This window comes from Atractosteus spatula, chromosome 14 (assembly GCF_055471065.1).
Source record: "Atractosteus spatula isolate fAtrSpa1 chromosome 14, fAtrSpa1.hap1, whole genome shotgun sequence".
NCBI lineage: Eukaryota > Metazoa > Chordata > Actinopteri > Semionotiformes > Lepisosteidae > Atractosteus > Atractosteus spatula.
In genome coordinates this window covers 34,868,611-34,888,323 of record NC_142719.1, presented here as the reverse complement: position 1 = coordinate 34,888,323, position 19,713 = coordinate 34,868,611, and the positions used below count along the sequence as shown (strand labels likewise).

General features: G+C 38.9%; 3 protein-coding genes and 1 pseudogene across 7 annotated transcripts in view; all 4 read right to left on the bottom strand.

Moving 5' to 3' along the window:
* LOC148821204 (protocadherin alpha-C2-like) overlaps positions 1 to 19,713 on the bottom strand; it is a 143,259-nt gene that overhangs the window by 87,927 nt on the left and 35,619 nt on the right. Inside the window, exon 1 of one of the 5 annotated variants that reach the window (XM_088932666.1) lies at positions 5,034 to 7,418. The exons of 3 other annotated variants lie outside the window; for them this stretch is intronic. In XM_088932666.1, coding sequence (XP_088788792.1) covers positions 5,034 to 7,418 — 2,385 coding nt within the window. Of the gene's footprint in view, positions 1 to 216; positions 2,764 to 5,033; positions 7,419 to 19,713 lie in introns of those variants that run through there. One more of the 5 variants, XM_088932663.1, reaches the window with a different exon arrangement.
* LOC148821208 (protocadherin alpha-6-like) lies at positions 9,826 to 12,385 on the bottom strand. The gene has a single exon (XM_088932337.1). The coding sequence runs from the start codon at positions 12,229 to 12,231 to the stop codon at positions 9,826 to 9,828; it is 2,406 nt and encodes an 801-aa protein (XP_088788463.1). The 5' UTR covers positions 12,232 to 12,385.
* LOC148821207 (protocadherin alpha-13-like) lies at positions 12,801 to 15,512 on the bottom strand. Its single transcript, XM_088932335.1, has 2 exons — positions 13,131 to 15,512; positions 12,801 to 12,806 (listed from the first exon to the last, which is right to left on the bottom strand). Exons 1-2 carry the CDS (start codon positions 15,510 to 15,512, stop codon positions 12,801 to 12,803), a joined length of 2,388 nt encoding a protein of 795 aa, XP_088788461.1.
* On the bottom strand, positions 16,624 to 19,664 carry LOC148821206 (protocadherin alpha-4 pseudogene; annotated as a pseudogene).

Genomic DNA, 19,713 nt, shown 5'->3' with positions numbered 1-19,713 from the left:
ATAATTCAGAGATCATAAACAAGAATAAAGCATTTTTGCAATTCTTCAGCCTCCCTTTTAGTATATACTGTATTGTTTAGTGGTGCGCATACCACATTATAGACTTCTCAGCATATGTCAAAACATTTGATTGTAAAGCTCCTGGGAGACAACAAAATGTAGATTTATTTTTGTTGAAACAATTTGGGTCCAAAATAACATCATAAAAACGCTTACCTCTGCGTTTTGAGAAGGGGTTTCATTTCGTTTCCATGAATCAGTTCCTTTAATACTAATAAGTTCCTCCTCGGGGGGCGGAAATGGTGCAGGGAAAACTACGACGTCACTTTTTAATGTGTCTGAGCTGAAACACACGTCATACTGCTGAGTCGTTTTGGAATAAGACCAGCTGCCGTCGGGGTGTGCGGTGATGACTGGAGCGCTGTACCTGCTGAAACTGTCATTTGTTCTGTGACATCTTATTATGATTAAACTGAGGAGACTCAGCAGAAATATGACGGACACGGAAACAAGTGCTATGAGCAAATACAAATGTAAATCTGAAAAACTGCTCTCCGTCGCTGGCAGGTGCCTGAGTTCCAGCTGCATTTCCCCGGTGCTTTCAACAATGACGACATCAATGGACACTGTGGCTGACAGGGAGGGCTGTCCGTGGTCGGAAACCGAAATGACCAAAGGATGTGTTTTCAAGTCATTATCGCTCAGACGTCTCTTGGTTCTTATTTCCCCGGTGCTGGTGCTGATTTTGAATAAATCCGTTCTTTTGGGCTCAACGATGTGATAAGAAAGTAGCGCATTGTAACCAGAGTCGGCGTCTACAGCCCTTATCTTGGCCACGAAATAACCCGGTTCAGCAGAAAACGGAATGTTCTCGGTATTAACGGAGCCGTGATCAGAATAAGGAGGGAGAATCCCAGGACTGTTGTCATTTTCATCAAGGATGTAAACGTTCACGGTCACGTTGCTGCTTTGTGGAGGGACACCTGAATCAGTGGCTTGAATTTGAAACTGGAATGTTTTCATGTCCTCATAATTAAATGACTGCATGCTGTAGATATCCCCACTAACGGAATTCACGTTTATTACAGTAGAAATAGGTACCCCCTTAGTAAAAACGTCCAATAAAGAATATGTTATTTGCGCATTTTCATTTAAATCTGGATCCAACGCGCTCACCGTGTATATAACAGCTCCTACTGGACTGTTCTCTTTCACGTACACTTGGAGAACAGGCTGTGCAAATCGTGGCGGATTGTCGTTCACATCCGAAACGTGTACAACAACAACGCTGGTGCTGGACAGAGGCGGGGTCCCCTCATCTATTGCTGTGATAGTGACATTGTACTGAGAAGTACTTTCACGGTCCAATGGGGCGTTAACTACTAAAGAGTAATAGTTCTTGTAGTTGGCCTGCAGTTTAAAAGGAACGTCTCCAGCGACATAGCAATTGACATTTCCGTTTTTACCACCATCTTTATCGACGACCGTAATTAGAGCAATCGCCGTGCCAATACTAGCGTCCTCCTTCACAGTATCCAGAAGTGATGTTGTTGCTATTTCAGGGGCATTGTCATTAACGTCTGCGACTTCAACCAACACTTTGCAATGTGAGGCCATCGGCGGCTGGCCTTTGTCATTTGCTTCAGCACGGATTTCGTACACACTATTTTGTTCATAATCAATATTCCCTTTAACTGTAATTTCCCCGGAGCTGGGATCAATGTCGAACATATCCAAAACATTATCTTGTTCATGCTTACTAAAGGAGTAGACTATTTCGGCATTAATGCCTTCATCTAAGTCTGTTGCGTTCAGAATTATAATAGATGTTCCTTCAGGCACGTTTTCAAACACACGAACTTTATACAGAGGGCTGCTGAAAACCGGAGGATTGTCGTTAATGTCTAAAATATTCACTATGATCTCCGATGTTCCAGACCTTGCTGGATTTCCACCGTCTACAGCGGTCAGCAGCAGACGGATTACAGGCTGTTTCTCTCGATCTAATGTTTTCTGCAGCACTAATTCAGCGGACAAACTCTGTTCGCTACTTTTATGTAAATCAAGGGAAAAATGCGCATTCGGGTTGAGTTTATACGTATTTAAAGAGTTTTTCCCAACATCTGCATCGTATGCACCTAACAGAGGAAACCGCATTCCTGGCAGCGTTGATTCAGAAATGTTTATAAATTGCGACTTAGCACGAAAGGAAGGCGAATTGTCGTTTATATCTAGAATATTAATTTCCAAGCGATACAGATTCAAGGGAACATTGACAATGGCCTCTAAATTCACAGAGCAAGACAGAATATTCGGACACAGCTCCTCCCTGTCGATTCTTTCATTTACATAGAGAATTCCAGTTTTTAAATTTACCTCGAAATACTTCTTTTTGGATCCGGATACTAGCTGGAACATGCGCGACTCCAGTTCTTGGACACTGAGGTTTAAATCCTTCGCTAAATTTCCCACAAACGTCCCCTGGTTTACCTCCTCCGAAACGGTATAGGTTATTTGTCCAAAGCCCAGATCCCATAAGGAAGACAGCAGCACGACCATAAAATACATCAAAACAATTATTCTTTGGCGTGAAAAAAACATTTTGGCACTTGCACTTGCAGACGTACAAAGTCCAGTATGTCAAGCTACTCAGTACGATTAACCATGAAGCTATATTATGATCGCAGCAGAAAAAATAAAACACAATATACGTCCTGTGATTCGGACTCACATCCTGCATCTTCTAACAAAGCCTTCTCTCTCTTGCAAACGAGGAGGAGCCCAGAGAAGCTGAATTTAATATCTCACTTTGTTAGTCAGCAGAGACACCGTGTGGATTTGCCTGGAACTAAAATGCCCCTTTCAGTAAATGTCCAAATACAGAATTTAGGCCTATTTTATGCCCTATTTTAAAGAATACATTTAATATTTGTTTTAAACATGGTGCACTCTGAAAACTATCAAATATGCAATATTTAACAGTTCAAATATTCTATATGAAGGTATAGGCAGAATGTTTCTGCTGCACGAGAATTTCAAATTTCAACTTAACTATTTAAACTGAAAAAAAACCCCTTAAAATCGGTATCAATGATGAACGTTGGGCACATATGGAACATAACATTAAAGCAGATCAGCATATTTGTCTGAGAGAAAAAATAACCAATCTATTTTCTGACAAAATATTTATACTACGTTTGGAACACACACAAATTGGCACACATGTATAACAAAGACATGAGAAACTATCAAAACGATCGTTAAAAACGTATGCACAGTGTGCCTTCTACAAATTAATTCATAGGTTATGACATACAATACTAAACCTTCAGAAAAATGTTACTTTTTTCTAAACCTAAATTATTGTATTAATGCATCATTTATTCATGTCTGGTATGGCATGAAGACTTTCCAAAGCATTCTATATATATATATTATTCCTTCTTATTATATAGTCACCATTTATTATCTACATAAATAAGCCTACATTTAGATTGTATGTTAATGTCAATATTCTTAATAATTTCTCTTTCAGGTGTCAGTTCCATTTAAATTTATAAGTTCTCCACCTGAAGTCAAGTAAGGGTGCATTCCAAAACGAACACATCACTCAGCAGTCTGTTTGAACTGAAGCATGTCATATTGTTGAGTAGAACCCACTTCCGTCAGGATGCGTGGTGATCACTGGAGGGCTCTACTTGTCAAAAGCATCATTTGACTTCTGGCATTTTATAACCATTAAATTAATGAGACTATTAATATAATATGTATATTATAATAAAACAATACTATTCATATAATATGTTTTAATATAATTATTAAATCAATGAGACTTAAAGCCATAACAGATACTGAGACAACTGTGATAAGCAAAGACAGATTCAATCCTGAAAAACTGTCAGGTCCTCTCAGTCCTTGCCTGAATTCCGAATGCATTTCAGACACCGTCAACAGCAAGTACATCCAGTCTAACAGTAGATAATAAAGGCAGTTCTCCATGATCCGTAATCAGTATTACCAAGGGATGTAATTGTATGTCATTTTCACTCAAATATTGCCTAGTTCTTAATTCCCCAGTACTTGTACTGATTCTGAAGAGATCAGTGCCTTTGGGTTCCACAATCTGATAAGACTAGAGCACTTTGTATCCAGTTGGATACAGGATACACACAAAATACCTGATCTAAAAGTATTAAGTTTTTTTAAAAGCTACAATTTTAATAAATTGCTAACTGGTGGTCAGTATTCTTTAAACTAATTGCAGGAGAAGTGAAAATCTTCCAAGATACTCAAAATCTAAAATGATTCATCTTGAACGTGCATACAAAAACATTAAAATATATTAGAAACTTGAAAGGAATGATCAACACAGAATCAGTACATACAATCAAGAAAGAAGAGCAGAACTGTGAGAAATCCCAGCGAAGAGGACTACAACATTGTGTCAAAAGCGACAGTCTTCAAAACTGTTCAAAATGGTGCAAAAACTTATATGTTTACCCGATCTGCTTGTAATCTGACCACTGAATGTGCTTTATTGCAGCAGTGTAGCATGTACTGTACCACCTTCACCATTTTAAATTACCACGCAGGACAGTGATAAGACACATTCCATGGTCTGATTACAAACAGATAAGGTCTATCCTTGCACAATCAATTCAATTTTTAAGTCAATCCAAAAATGCTAAAAAGAGCAAAACTGACAAGACTGAATTAATGTGTCTCTATTCTCAGATAAGATTCCCTGGTTAGAATAAACGGGCGTTTTATATACCATAGTTAATTCAGATTAAATCAGGTTGTGTCAGGAGGGAAAATTTATTCAGAGAATAAATGAGAATTAAACTTTTGTTCAAACTTCCTTTTAGTTCATATTATTCAATGATGGACATACAGTATGACAGTATATTATTCTGAGAATATGCCAAAACAATCGATTGAAACACCCTGATATACAACCACGAGATTTAGTTTTACTATTCCTGTCGTTACAATTTGGCTCCAAAATAACATTATAAAAACAACGTGCTTACCTCTACGTTTTGAGAAGCGATTTCATTTCGTTTCCATGAATCAGTTCCTTTAATACTAATAAGTTCCTCCTCGGGGGGCGGAAATGGTGCAGGGAAAACTACGACGTCACTTTTTAATGTGTCTGAGCTGAAACACACGTCATACTGCTGAGTCGTTTTGGAATAAGACCAGCTGCCGTCGGGGTGTGCAGTGATGACTGGAGCGCTGTACCTGCTGAAACTGTCATTTGTTCTGTGACATCTTATAATGATTAAACTGAGGAGACTCAGCAGAAATATGACGGACACGGAAACAAGTGCTATGAGCAAATACAAATGTAAATCTGAAAAACTGCTCTCCGTCGCTGGCAGGTGCCTGAGTTCCAGCTGCATTTCCCCGGTGCTTTCAACAATGACGACATCAATGGACACTGTGGCTGACAGGGAGGGCTGTCCGTGGTCGGAAACCGATATGACCAAAGGATGTGTTTTCAAGTCACTATCGCTCAGACGTCTCTTGGTTCTTATTTCCCCGGTGCTGGTGCTGATTTTAAATAAATCCGTTCTTTTGGGCTCAACGATGTGATAAGAAAGTAGCGCATTGTAACCAGAGTCGGCGTCTACAGCCCTTATCTTGGCCACGAAATAACCCGGTTCAGCAGAAAACGGAATGTTCTCGGTATTAACGGAGCCGTGATCAGAATAAGGAGGGAGAATCCCAGGACTGTTGTCATTTTCATCAAGGATGTAAACGTTCACGGTCACGTTGCTGCTTTGTGGAGGGACACCTGAATCAGTGGCTTGAATTTGAAACTGGAATGTTTTCACGTCCTCATAATTAAATGACTGCATGCTGTAGATATCCCCACTAACGGAATTCACGTTTATTACAGTAGAAATAGGTACCCCCTTAGTAAAAACGTCCAATAAAGAATATGTTATTTGCGCATTTTCGTTCAAATCCGGATCCAACGCGCTCACCGTGTATATAACAGCTCCTACTGGACTGTTCTCCTTCACGTACACTTGGAGAACAGGCTGTGCAAATCGTGGCGGATTGTCGTTCACATCCGAAACGTGTACAACAACAACGCTGGTGCTGGACAGAGGCGGGGTCCCCTCATCTACTGCTGTGATAGTGACATTGTACTGAGAAGTACTTTCACGGTCCAATGGGGCGTTAACTACTAAAGAGTAATAGTTCTTGTAGTTGGCCTGCAGTTTAAAAGGAACGTCTCCAGCGACATAGCAATTGACATTTCCGTTTTTACCACCATCTTTATCGACGACAGTAATTAGAGCAATCGCCGTGCCAATACTAGCGTCCTCCTTCACAGTATCCAGAAGTGATGTTGTTGCTATTTCAGGGGCATTGTCATTAACGTCTGCGACTTCGACCAACACTTTGCAATGTGAGGCCGTCGGCGGCTGGCCTTTGTCTTTTGCTTGAACACGGATTTCATACAAACTATTTTGTTCATAATCAATATTCCCTTTAACTGTAATTTCCCCGGAGCTGGGATCAATGTCGAACATATCCAAAACATTATCTTGTTCATTCTTACTAAAGGAGTAGACTATTTCGGCATTAATGCCTTCATCTAAGTCTGTTGCGTTCAGAGTTAAAATAGATGTTCCTTCAGGCACGTTTTCAAATACACGAACTTTATACAGAGGGCTGCTGAAAACCGGAGGATTGTCGTTTGTATCTAAAATATTCACTATGATCTCCGATGTTCCAGACCTTGCTGGATTTCCACCGTCTACAGCGGTCAGCAGCAGACAGATCACAGGCTGTTTCTCTCGATCTAATGTTTTCTGCAGTACTAATTCAGGAGATAAACTCTGTTCGCTACCTTTGTGTAAATCAAGGGAAAAATATTCGTTCGGATTGAGTTTATATGTATTTAAAGAGTTTTTCCCAACATCTCCATCGTATGCACCTAACAGTGGAAAACGCATTCCTGGCACTGTTGACTCATAAACGTCTATAATTTGCGATTTCGTACGAAAGGAAGGTGAATTATCGTTAATATCTAGAATATTAATTTCGAAACGATACAGATTCAAGGGAACATTTACCATGGCCTCTAAATTCACAGAACAAGACAGAATATTCGGACACAGCTCCTCCCTGTCGATTCTTTCATTTACATAGAGAATTCCAGTTTTTAAATTTACCTCGAAATACTTCTTTTTGGATCCGGATACTAGCTGGAACATGCGCGACTCCAGTTCTTGGACACTGAGGTTTAAATCCTTCGCTAAATTTCCCACAAACGTCCCCTGGTTTACCTCCTCCGAAACGGTATAGGTTATTTGTCCAAAGCCCAGATCCCATAAGGAAGACAGCAGCACGACCATAAAATACATCAAAACAATTATTCTTTGGCGTGAAAAAAACATTTTGGCACTTGCACTTGCAGACGTACAAAGTCCAGTATGTTAAGTAACTCAGTACGATTAACCATGAAGATATATTATGATCGCAGCAGAAAAAATAAAACACAATATACGTCCTGTGATTCGGACTCACATCCTGCATCTTCTAACAAAGCCTTCTCTCTCTTTCAAACGAGGAGGAGCCCAGAGAAGCTGAATTTAATATCTCACTTTGTTAGTCAGCAGAGACACCGTGTGGATTTGCCTGGAACTAAAATGCCATTTTCAGAAAATGTCCAAATACAGAATTTAGGCCTATTTTATGCCCTATTTTAAAGAATACATTTAATATTTGTTTTAAACATGGTGCACTCTGAAAACTATCAAATATGCAATATTTAACAGTTCAGATATTCTATGTGAAGGTATAGGCAGAATGTTTCTGCTGCACGAGAATGTCAAATTTCAACTTAGCTATTTAAACTGAAAAAAAAACTTAAAATCGGTATCAATGATGAACGTTGGGCACATATGGAACATAACATTAAAGCAGATCAGCATATTTGTAGAAAAAAATAACCAATCTATTTTCTGACAAAATATTTATATTACGTTTGGAACACACACAAATTGGTATACATGTATAGCAAAGACACGAAAAACTATCAAAACAATCGTTAAAAACGTAGGCATGGTGTGTCTTCTGCAAATTAATTCATAGGTTATGACATACAATACTAAACCTTCAGAAAAATGTTACTTTTTTCTAAACCTAAATTATTGTATTAATGCATTATTTATACATACCTGGTATGGCATGAAGACTTTCCAAAGCATTCTATATATATATAAATTATTCCTTCTTATTATATAGTCACCATTTATTATTTACATAAATAAGCCTACATTTAGATTGTATGTTAATGTCAATATTCTTAATAATTTCTCTTTCAGGTGTCAGTTCCATTTAAATTTATAAGTTCTCCACCTGAAGTCAAGTAAGGGTGCATTCCAAAACGAACACATCACTCAGCAGTCTGTTTGAACTGAAGCATGTCATATTGTTGAGTAGAACCCACTTCCGTCAGGATGCGTGGTGATCACTGGAGGGCTCTACTTGTCAAAAGCATCATTTGACTTCTGGCATTTTATAACCATTAAATTAATGAGACTATTAATATAATATGTATATTATAATAAAACAATACTATTCATATAATATGATTTGATATAATTATTAAATCAATGAGACTTAAAGCCATAACAGATACTGAGACAACTGTGAAAAGCAAAGACAGATTCAATCCTGAAAAACTGTCAGGTCCTCTCAGTCCTTGCCTGAATTCCGAATGCATTTCAGACACCGTCAACAGCAAGTACATCCAGTCTAACAGTAGATAATAAAGGCAGTTCTCCATGATCCGTAATCAGTATTACCAAGGGATGTAATTGTATGTCATTTTCACTCAAATATTGCCTAGTTCTTAATTCCCCAGTACTTGTACTGATTCTGAAGAGATCAGTGCCTTTGGGTTCCACAATCTGATAAGACTAGAGCACTTTGTATCCAGTTGGATATAGGATACACACAAAATACCTGTTCTAAAAGTATTAAGTTTTTTTAAAAGCTACAATTTTAATAAATTGCTAACTGGTGGTCAGTATTCTTTAAACTAATTGCAGGAGAAGTGAAAATCTTCCAAGATACTCAAAATCTAAAATGATTCATCTTGAACGTGAATACAAAAACATTAAAATATATTAGAAACTTGAAAGGAATGATCAACACAGAATCAGTACATACAATCAAGAAAGAAGAGCAGAACTGTGAGAAATCCCAGCGAAGAGGACTACAACATTGTGTCGAAAGCGACAGTCATCAAAACTGTTCAAACTGGTGCAAAAACTTATTTGTTTACCCGATCTGCTTGTAATCTGACCACTGAATGTGCTTTATTGCAGCAGTGTAGCATGTACTGTACCACCTTCACCATTTTAAATTACCACGCAGGACAGTGATAAGACACATTCCATGGTCTGATTACAAACAGATAAGGTCTATCCTTGCACAATCAATTCAATTTTTAAGTCAATCCAAAAATGCTAAAAAGAGCAAAACTGACAAGACTGAATTAATGTGTCTCTATTCTCAGATAAGATTCCCTGGTTAGAATAAACGGACGTTTTATATACCATAGTTACTTCAGATTAAATCAGGTTGTGCCAGGAGGGAAAATTTATTCAAAGACTAAATGAGAATTAAACTTTTGTTCAAACTTCCTTTTAGTTCATATTATTCAATGATGGACATACAGTATGACAGTATATTATTCTGAGAATATGCCAAAACAATCGATTGAAACACCCTGATATACAACCACGAGATTTAGTTTTACTATTCCTGTCGTTACAATTTGGCTCCAAAATAACATTATAAAAACAACGTGCTTACCTCTACGTTTTGAGAAGCGATTTCATTTCGTTTCCATGAATCAGTTCCTTTAATACTAATAAGTTCCTCCTCGGGGGGCGGAAATGGTGCAGGGAAAACTACGACGTCACTTTTTAATGTGTCTGAGCTGAAACACACGTCATACTGCTGAGTCGTTTTGGAATAAGACCAGCTGCCGTCGGGGTGTGCAGTGATGACTGGAGCGCTGTACCTGCTGAAACTGTCATTTGTTCTGTGACATCTTATAATGATTAAACTGAGGAGACTCAGCAGAAATATGACGGACACGGAAACAAGTGCTATGAGCAAATACAAATGTAAATCTGAAAAACTGCTCTCCGTCGCTGGCAGGTGCCTGAGTTCCAGCTGCATTTCCCCGGTGCTTTCAACAATGACGACATCAATGGACACTGTGGCTGACAGGGAGGGCTGTCCGTGGTCGGAAACCGATATGACCAAAGGATGTGTTTTCAAGTCACTATCGCTCAGACGTCTCTTGGTTCTTATTTCCCCGGTGCTGGTGCTGATTTTAAATAAATCCGTTCTTTTGGGCTCAACGATGTGATAAGAAAGTAGCGCATTGTAACCAGAGTCGGCGTCTACAGCCCTTATCTTGGCCACGAAATAACCCGGTTCAGCAGAAAACGGAATGTTCTCGGTATTAACGGAGCCGTGATCAGAATAAGGAGGGAGAATCCCAGGACTGTTGTCATTTTCATCAAGGATGTAAACGTTCACGGTCACGTTGCTGCTTTGTGGAGGGACACCTGAATCAGTGGCTTGAATTTGAAACTGGAATGTTTTCACGTCCTCATAATTAAATGACTGCATGCTGTAGATATCCCCACTAACGGAATTCACGTTTATTACAGTAGAAATAGGTACCCCCTTAGTAAAAACGTCCAATAAAGAATATGTTATTTGCGCATTTTCGTTCAAATCCGGATCCAACGCGCTCACCGTGTATATAACAGCTCCTACTGGACTGTTCTCCTTCACGTACACTTGGAGAACAGGCTGTGCAAATCGTGGCGGATTGTCGTTCACATCCGAAACGTGTACAACAACAACGCTGGTGCTGGACAGAGGCGGGGTCCCCTCATCTACTGCTGTGATAGTGACATTGTACTGAGAAGTACTTTCACGGTCCAATGGGGCGTTAACTACTAAAGAGTAATAGTTCTTGTAGTTGGCCTGCAGTTTAAAAGGAACGTCTCCAGCGACATAGCAATTGACATTTCCGTTTTTACCACCATCTTTATCGACGACAGTAATTAGAGCAATCGCCGTGCCAATACTAGCGTCCTCCTTCACAGTATCCAGAAGTGATGTTGTTGCTATTTCAGGGGCATTGTCATTAACGTCTGCGACTTCAACTAACACTTTGCAATGTGAGGCCATCGGCGGCTGGCCTTTGTCATTTGCTTCAGCACGGATTTCGTACACACTATTTTGTTCGAAATCAATTTTCCCTTTAACTGTAATTTCCCCGGAGCTGGGATCAATGTCGAACATATCCAAAACATTATCTTGTTCATGCTTACTAAAGGAGTAGACTATTTCGGCATTAATGCCTTCATCTATGTCTGTTGCGTTCAGAGTTAAAATAGATGTTCCTTCAGGCACGTTTTCAAATACACGAACTTTATACAGAGGGCTGCTGAAAACCGGAGGATTGTCGTTTGTATCTAAAATATTCACTATGATCTCCGATGTTCCAGACCTTGCTGGATTTCCACCGTCTACAGCGGTCAGCAGCAGACGGATTACAGGCTGTTTCTCTCGATCTAAAGCTTTCTGGAGCACTAATTCAGCGGACAAACTCTGTTCGCTACCTTTGTGTAAATCAAGGGAAAAATACTCGTTCGGATTAAGTTTATATGTATTTAAAGAGTTTTTCCCAACATCTGCATCATATGCACTTAACAGTGGAAAACGCATTCCTGGCAATGTTGATTCATAAATGTTTATAATTTGCGATTTCGTACGAAAGGAAGGTGAATTGTCGTTTATATCTAGAATATTAATTTCCAAGCGATACAGATTCAAGGGAACATTTACAATGGCCTCTAAATTCACAGAGCAAGACAGAATATTCGGACACAGCTCCTCCCTGTCGATTCTATCATTTACATAGAGAATTCCAGTTTTTAAATTTACCTCAAAATACTTCTTTTTGGATCCGGATACTAGTTGGAACATGCGCGACTCCAGTTCTTGGACACTGAGGTTTAAATCCTTCGCTAAATTTCCCACAAACGTCCCCTGGTTTACCTCCTCCGAAACGGTATAGGTTATTTGTCCAAAGCCCAGATCCCATAAGGAAGACAGCAGCACGACCATAAAATACATCAAAACAATTATTCTTTGGCGTGAAAAAAACATTTTTGCACTTGCACTTGCAGACGTACAAAGTCCAGTATGTTAAGTAACTCAGTACGATTAACCATGAAGATATATTATGATCGCAGCAGAAAAAATAAAACACAATATACGTCCTGTGATTCGGACTCACATCCTGCATCTTCTAACAAAGCCTTCTCTCTCTTTCAAACGAGGAGGAGCCCAGAGAAGCTGAATTTAATATCTCACTTTGTTAGTCAGCAGAGACACCGTGTGGATTTGCCTGGAACTTAAATGCCCTCTTCAGTAAATGTCCGAATGCAGAATCGAGGCATAATTTGTAGAATATTTTACACAATACATTTAATATACGTTTTTAACATGATAAACTCTGAAAGTCATCACATATGTAATACTCGCAGTTCAAATACTTTATACAAAGGTATAGGCAGAACGTTTCTGCTACACGAAAATGTCAAATTCAACTGGGAAAAAAATCAAATTGGTATATACTGTATAATGAAACCTGTGCACATATGGAAGATAACATTAAAGAGGATTTAGAGGTGAACCCATGCGAAAAATATAGCGCTAATATAGACACAATATGATTACGCCTGAAACAGCACAAACTGACGTCAATACTGTATAAATCAAAGACATTTCAAACATCTAGAAGAATCACTTCTAACTTCAGTTTGCCGTTAGTCTGCAAAGTCAATAACTAGCTTCGACATATCATGCTAAAACCTCAGAAGAAATTTATCTTTTCTAACCTGCATTATTGCATTAACTCATTAGTTATACCAGGTATTGCAGTAAAACACATTCCAAGGTGTTCATAAAACTTATCATTGTTACTTACAGTATTATACAGTGACCATTTGATATCCACATACTGTAAATAAGCATATAGTGTATATACTGTATTCTGTGCTTACCTCAATATTCCTAGTCATTTCTGGATTCCTCTTACAGGTGTCAGTTCCGTTTAAACTTATAAGTTCTCCACTTGAAGTCGGTAAGGGTGCATTGAAAACCAACAAGTCACTCTTCAGTGTGTCTGAGCTGAAACACACGTCATACTGCTGTGTAGTTTTAGAGTACGACCAGCTGCCGTCGGGGTGCGTGGTGATCACTGGGGTGCTGTACTTGTCAAAAACGTCATTTGTCTTCTGACATTTTATAACTATGAAAACAAGGAGGCTGACTAAAAATACAACAGATACTGAGACTACAGCGATGAGCAAATACAGATTTAAGCCTGAAAAATTGTCATGTCTTCTCGGTACGTGCCTTAATTCCGTATGCATTTCAGACGCACTTTCAACAACCAGCACATCCAGGCTAACAGTAGATGATAAAGACGGTTCTCCATTATCGGTAATCAGTATCACCAAGGGATGAAGTTTTATGTCATTTTCACTCAAACGTCGCCTAGTTCTTATTTCCCCAGTACTTGTACTGATTTTGAAGAGGTCGGAGCCTTTGGGTTCTACAATGTGGTAAGACAACAGAGCGTTATACCCAGAATCGGCATCTACAGACCTTATTTTGGCCACAAAATAGCCTGGTTCAGCAGAATATGGAATATGTTCAGAATTCACAGAGCCGTGGTCAGAATACGGCGGGAGAACCCCGGGGCTGTTGTCATTTTCGTCAAGAACGTAAACTTTCACGGTCACGTTACTGCTAAGGGGAGGGACTCCGGAGTCAGTGGCTTGAACTTGAAACTGGAACGTTTTAACTTCCTCGTGATTAAATGACTGCATGCAGTAGATATCCCCACTATCAGAACCCACGCTTATCACGGTAGAAAGAGGCAGCATCTTCAGAGAATTCCCCAATAAAGTATACGTGATGTGAGCGTTTTCAGTTGAATCTGGATCAAACGCAGACAGGGTATAGATAGTAGTACCAACAGGGTTGTTTTCTTTAACATACACTTCAAGGACAGGCTCTGGAAAGAATGGCGCGTTGTCGTTTACGTCTGAAACGTGTATAGTAATAACGGTGCTGGTTGAGAGAGGAGGAGTTCCATAATCTGTGGCTATTAATGTAACATTGTGCTGGGATTTTTTTTCTCGGTCGAGTTCTCCATCTAATACTAAAGAAAAATAATTGCTATAAGATGACTGCAGTTTAAAAGGGGATGCCCCATGTATAATACATTGCACTTTTCCGTTATTGTCTCCATCCTTATCGGAAACGGTAATTAATGCAATGGCCGCCCCCTTTTTTGCATCTTCTTTGACGGAGTTAAGCAAAGAAGTCACTTTAATTTCTGGGGCGTTATCGTTCACATCTATGACTTCGACCAGCACTTTGCAGTGCGAAGCTAAAGGTGTGTGCCCTTTGTCTTGGGCCTCTACACGAATTTCATAAGCATAATTTTTTTCGAAATCCAACTCTCCTTTAACAGTAATTTCACCGGTACTTTGGTTAATGGTAAACGCATCTAGTACGCTTTGGTCTTGTTTACTAAAAAAATACAAGATCTCTCCATTAATATCTTCATCCAAATCCGTAGCATTTAGTTTCACTATAGCAGTTCCAAGTGATACGTTTTCAAAGACTCTGACCTTAACTACCGCACTACTGAAAACAGGAGCATTGTCGTTTGCATCCAATACATTTACAATAATCTCTGATGTTCCAGATCTAGGAGGTTTTCCTCCGTCCAAGGCAGTCACAACCAGATGGATTACTGCCTGCTTCTCTCGGTCTAAAGCTTTCTGTAGCAGTAAATCAACAGACACACTTTGCTCACCTTCGGTATGCAAATCAATGCTGAAATAGTCATTTGGACTTAGCTTATATGTTTTTACTGAGTTACTACCGACATCAGGATCGTATGCATTGCGCAATGGAAATCTAGCTCCTGGGAGAGTGGATTCAGCAATACGTATATGTCGAGACGCCTCCGAGAAAATTGGTGAATTGTCATTTATGTCTAGAATTTTTACTTCAATACGATATAAATTCAAAGGATGATTAACCACAGCTTCCAAACTCACAGAGCATGTGAGGCTGTTAGGACATAATTCCTCCCTATCTATTTTCTCAACAACGTAGAGAATGCCAGTGTTTAAATTTACCTCAAAATACTTCTTCGTGGATCCAGAGACAATCTGAAACAAACGCGACTGCAGCTCTTGGACTTTTAGATTTAAATCCTTTGCTATATTTCCAACAAACGCCCCATGGTCTACCTCTTCGGAAACAGAATATATAATCGGCCCAGTCACCACAATCCGAAAACAAAGCAACAGCAACAAAAGATAGAGAGTCCTCGTGAATACATCTCTTTTGGATAAATTCATTGTTGTATAATCCTTCAGAAACGCATACGGTCCAGAATTAGCTGTACAAAGACTCTGCAAATAAAACATATAATTGCAAACGATCTCATCTTCCAAACAATCGTGCTCAATATTAGCAAAGCCAGGAAAGAACACCGTTTTTTCAAAGAGTAGGAGGAGCCCAGAGGAGCTTATACTGTATCAGATTTTTCTCCTTCTTAGTCGACAGAGACATCGTGTGGCTGAATAGGAAACCTTAACAAAGAGTAATTTTATGCTACCTTTGTTGTTGCTGTTTTATGTCTTGGTTTCTTAAAAATAAATAGGTTTTTGAACACAAATGCTTGAACTGTAATAAAATAAAAAAAAACAATACGGCGTTTAGTGTCTTTGCAGTTATTGTTCATGTTTAGTCCATATAAAGAATCAATAATTTCTGGATAAAAATACGTCTATTTCTCCTTAACACGTGAGGCAGTTATCATTTCCGGTTTACAAATCATACATATTTTACAGAAAGCAAGAGATGCATTAATATTATTATTGATAGCTATTGTACATAATAATTCTGTGTGCACAACTTTAGCTATTTGATATAATTTAATAACAAAGAAAATTCATAAATATAGAACAAAGGTCTGCACACACCTGATAAAAGTTATTGTCACGTATAAAATAAAACTTAAGTTTTTTTAAAAGTCACATAAAGACACATGTAAATCCTAATATTAATGATCCATAATGGCTGGGCAGGCTATAAACACAACATCATACATCTTTTACATTTCATCTTAGTGAGCTGCTTGTAAATATGGTTAGGATTTAAAAACCTTTGTGTTCTTAAGCATAGTGCAAACTGACCGTTGACCAGATACAGGAAATAAACCTTAGAAAAGTCACTCCATTCCCTTAAACTCCAGTGAAACACTTCCTAAGTCTATGAAATAAATGCATCCAGAAATTCTACAGAATTGTAAATGTTTTAGAGATGAAAACAGTGCATTTAAAACAATCAATAGAAAGTGCTTCTTTACCCAAAGTGTTGTATGAGTATGGAACAAGCTACAAAGATATATGCTGTTAAAGCCAATACCATGACTTCTTTAAAAAATGGCTGGATGATACCTTTGGCTCATTTAACCAGGAACTACAAAAAGGTTTAGACAGGCTGAATGGCCAACTCAGAATTGTACTATAGCTTTTGATATGTTCTTTGACTCAGGGGTCTAAATACTTATGCAATCAATATGTTTTAGTGTTAGACTTTTCTTTTTTTGTTTTTGCTCACATTTCTTCTTTTGACCATAGAAATGTTCAATTAGCACATTCAAGGTTTGATTAAAATATTCACTTTAAAATGTGTGTATATCATTTGTTATTCATCACTGAAAGGGGTGAATACTTTTGCAAGGCACTGTACTGTACACGACTAATATGAGTAGAAGAAAATCAGTTAAGCGAACAAAGACTAAACAAGTAGTACAAACCACAGACTGCTGAAATCATATTCATCATGTTCTGTTTCTCGTCTCCAACCACTAAGGACCATTTACACATAAGTGAAAACCTTCACATCTCAGTTAATAGTTCAGTACCATGGACAGATCCTACACGAGGAGTCACACTCCCCTCACAAATAATACAAAGCATATCAGAATGCAAAACACTATCTGTCTTTAGACCTGAATTCTCTGCACATTACTTACTACAGTATATATACACATAAGAAGGCGTGTATTAATTTCAGGAAAATACAAATACATAAAATGCATTGGTTAGATTTGGTCTTACCTCTCCAGTTAGATTAACGCAGTACTTCGAATTTCGTGAAGCCGTTGTCCCACTGTTGTTAATCTCGCCATTTGGAGAAGGAACGGTAACATTAAAGCCCAAAATGTCACTCTTTAAAGTGTCGGAGTTGAAACACACATCATACTGCTGAGTTTTAGAGTAAGACCAGCTGCCGTCTGGATATGTGGTGATCATTTGAGTTCTGTATCGGTTGTCACTCCCATCGGCCTTGTGGCATTTTGTTAGTATGAAAATAAGAAGGCTCAAACAAAATATTACTGATACACAGGCAATGGCGATGATCAAATACAGATTTAAATCCGAAAACGTATCCTCCTTCTTCGGTACGTTTCTGAATTCCGACTGCATTTCAGCCGTGCTTTCAAAAACCATTACATCAAGGGACACAGTAGCTGATAGGGACGGCTCTCCGTTGTCTTTGACCAAAATTACTAAAGAGTGTAGCTTAATATCATTTTCGCTCAAACGCCTCTTAGTTCTTATTTCTCCAGTATTCGTGCTAATTCTGAAAAGATCAGTTCCTTTGGGTTCTACAATGTGATACGAAAGCAGTGCGTTATAACCAGAATCGGCATCTACTGCCCTTATTTTAGCCACAAAATAACCCGCATCAGCAGAAAACGGAATGTTCTCGGTGTTGACGGAGCCGTGGTCAGAATAGGGTGGGAGAATTCCAGGACTGTTGTCATTTTCGTCAAGGATAAAAACGTTTACTGTCAGGTTACTGCTTAGTGGAGGGATTCCAGAGTCAGTGGCTTGAACTTGGAATTTTAAGTCTTTTATTTCTTCGTAGTTAAAAGACTTCATTGCATAGACCACGCCGGTTAAGGAGTTAATATTAAACAAAGAAGATATGGGGACACCATTAAGAGAACTTTGTAATAAGGAATATGTTACATGTGCATTTTCCTTTAAATCGGAGTCAGAAGCAGATACGGTATAGATAACCGAGCCAATCGGACTGTTTTCTTTTAAATAGATCTCAGTAACCGGGAAAGGGAACCGTGGCGCATTGTCGTTCACATCGGAAACCTGCACTGTGATAATCATGCTACCAGAAAGTTGAGGGTCTCCTTCATCTGTTGCCTTAACGGTAAGGTTATATTCCAAATCTCTTTCCCGGTCAAGAGCTCCGTCGAGAATTAAAGAATAATAGTTCTGAAAAGATGACTGAAGTTTGAAGGGAGTCATCCCAGACAGCTGGCAATGAACTATCCCATTCTTACCTCCATCCTTGTCTGAAACGGTCATTAACGCAATCACAGTGCCCCTCTTAGCGTTTTCTTCCACTGGGCTCAGTAAAGATGTCACCGCAATCTCGGGAGCATTGTCATTCACATCAATGACCTCAACTAACAGTTTACAGTGTCCAGTCAGAGGCATGTGACCTTTGTCTGCAGCTTGAACTCGAATTTCAAAGGCACTATATTCTTCGAAATCAATATATCCTTTCACTTTCACTTCACCTGTGTGGGAGTCTATTTCAAATGTATCAACGATATTGTGCGAGTTGCGATTACTGAGAGAATATACGACCTCACCATTTGAACCTTCATCCAAATCCGTCGCTTTGAGCTGTATTATTGTAATTCCTCGTTGCACATCTTCACGCACAGAAACCTTGTAAACCGACTGGTTAAAAACTGGAGAGTTGTCGTTGGCATCTAATACGTTAATCGCAATTAATAAATTTCCTGATTTTGGAGGAGTCCCACCGTCAACTGCTGTTAGTTCAAGTTGCACAAGCGGCTGTTTCTCCCGGTCCAATGACTTCTGTAACACTAACTCGGCGGATATAGTCTTATCATTATTTGTTTGCAAATCCAATGTGAAATGTTCGTTAGAACTGAGTGTGTATGTTTTAAGGGAGTTTGTACCCACATCTGCATCATACGCATTCTCTAGTGGAAAACGAGTTCCAACAGGCACTAGTTCGGTAACATTGAGCCGTATGGAATTGGTTGGAAAGACAGGCGAATTGTCATTTATATCTAATATATTAACCTTCACACGATATAGTAGCAATGGGTTATTAACAATGGCCTCTAAATTCACAGCGCAAGTGATAGCGTCTGAACAGAGCTCCTCTCGGTCAATCCTTTCATTCACATACAGGAAGCCCGAATCTAAATTAAGATCGAAATATCTTTTCTTTGAACCCGAAACAATCCGAAATCCACGAGCATCCAATTCTTTGACACTGAGGTTTATATCTTTAGCTAGATTTCCAACAGAAGTGCCTTGTTTTACCTCTTCGAAAACACTATAGACGATCTGCCCCGCAGTTAGGTTTCCAATCCAAAACAGTAAAATTAAAATAAAACTAACTTGAGCATAATATCTTCGGTTCTGGAGAATCATTGTTACATTTGGACGCCTGTAACACTGTTGGTAAGTCAGGCACTGTTAT

What these genes read in the sequence shown, in the direction of transcription:
- LOC148821207 (XM_088932335.1), bottom strand. Translation starts at nt 15,512, where the DNA reads ATGAATTTATCCAAAAGAGATGTATTCACGAGGACTCTCTATCTTTTG.
- LOC148821208 (XM_088932337.1), bottom strand. Translation starts at nt 12,231, where the DNA reads ATGTTTTTTTCACGCCAAAGAATAATTGTTTTGATGTATTTTATGGTC.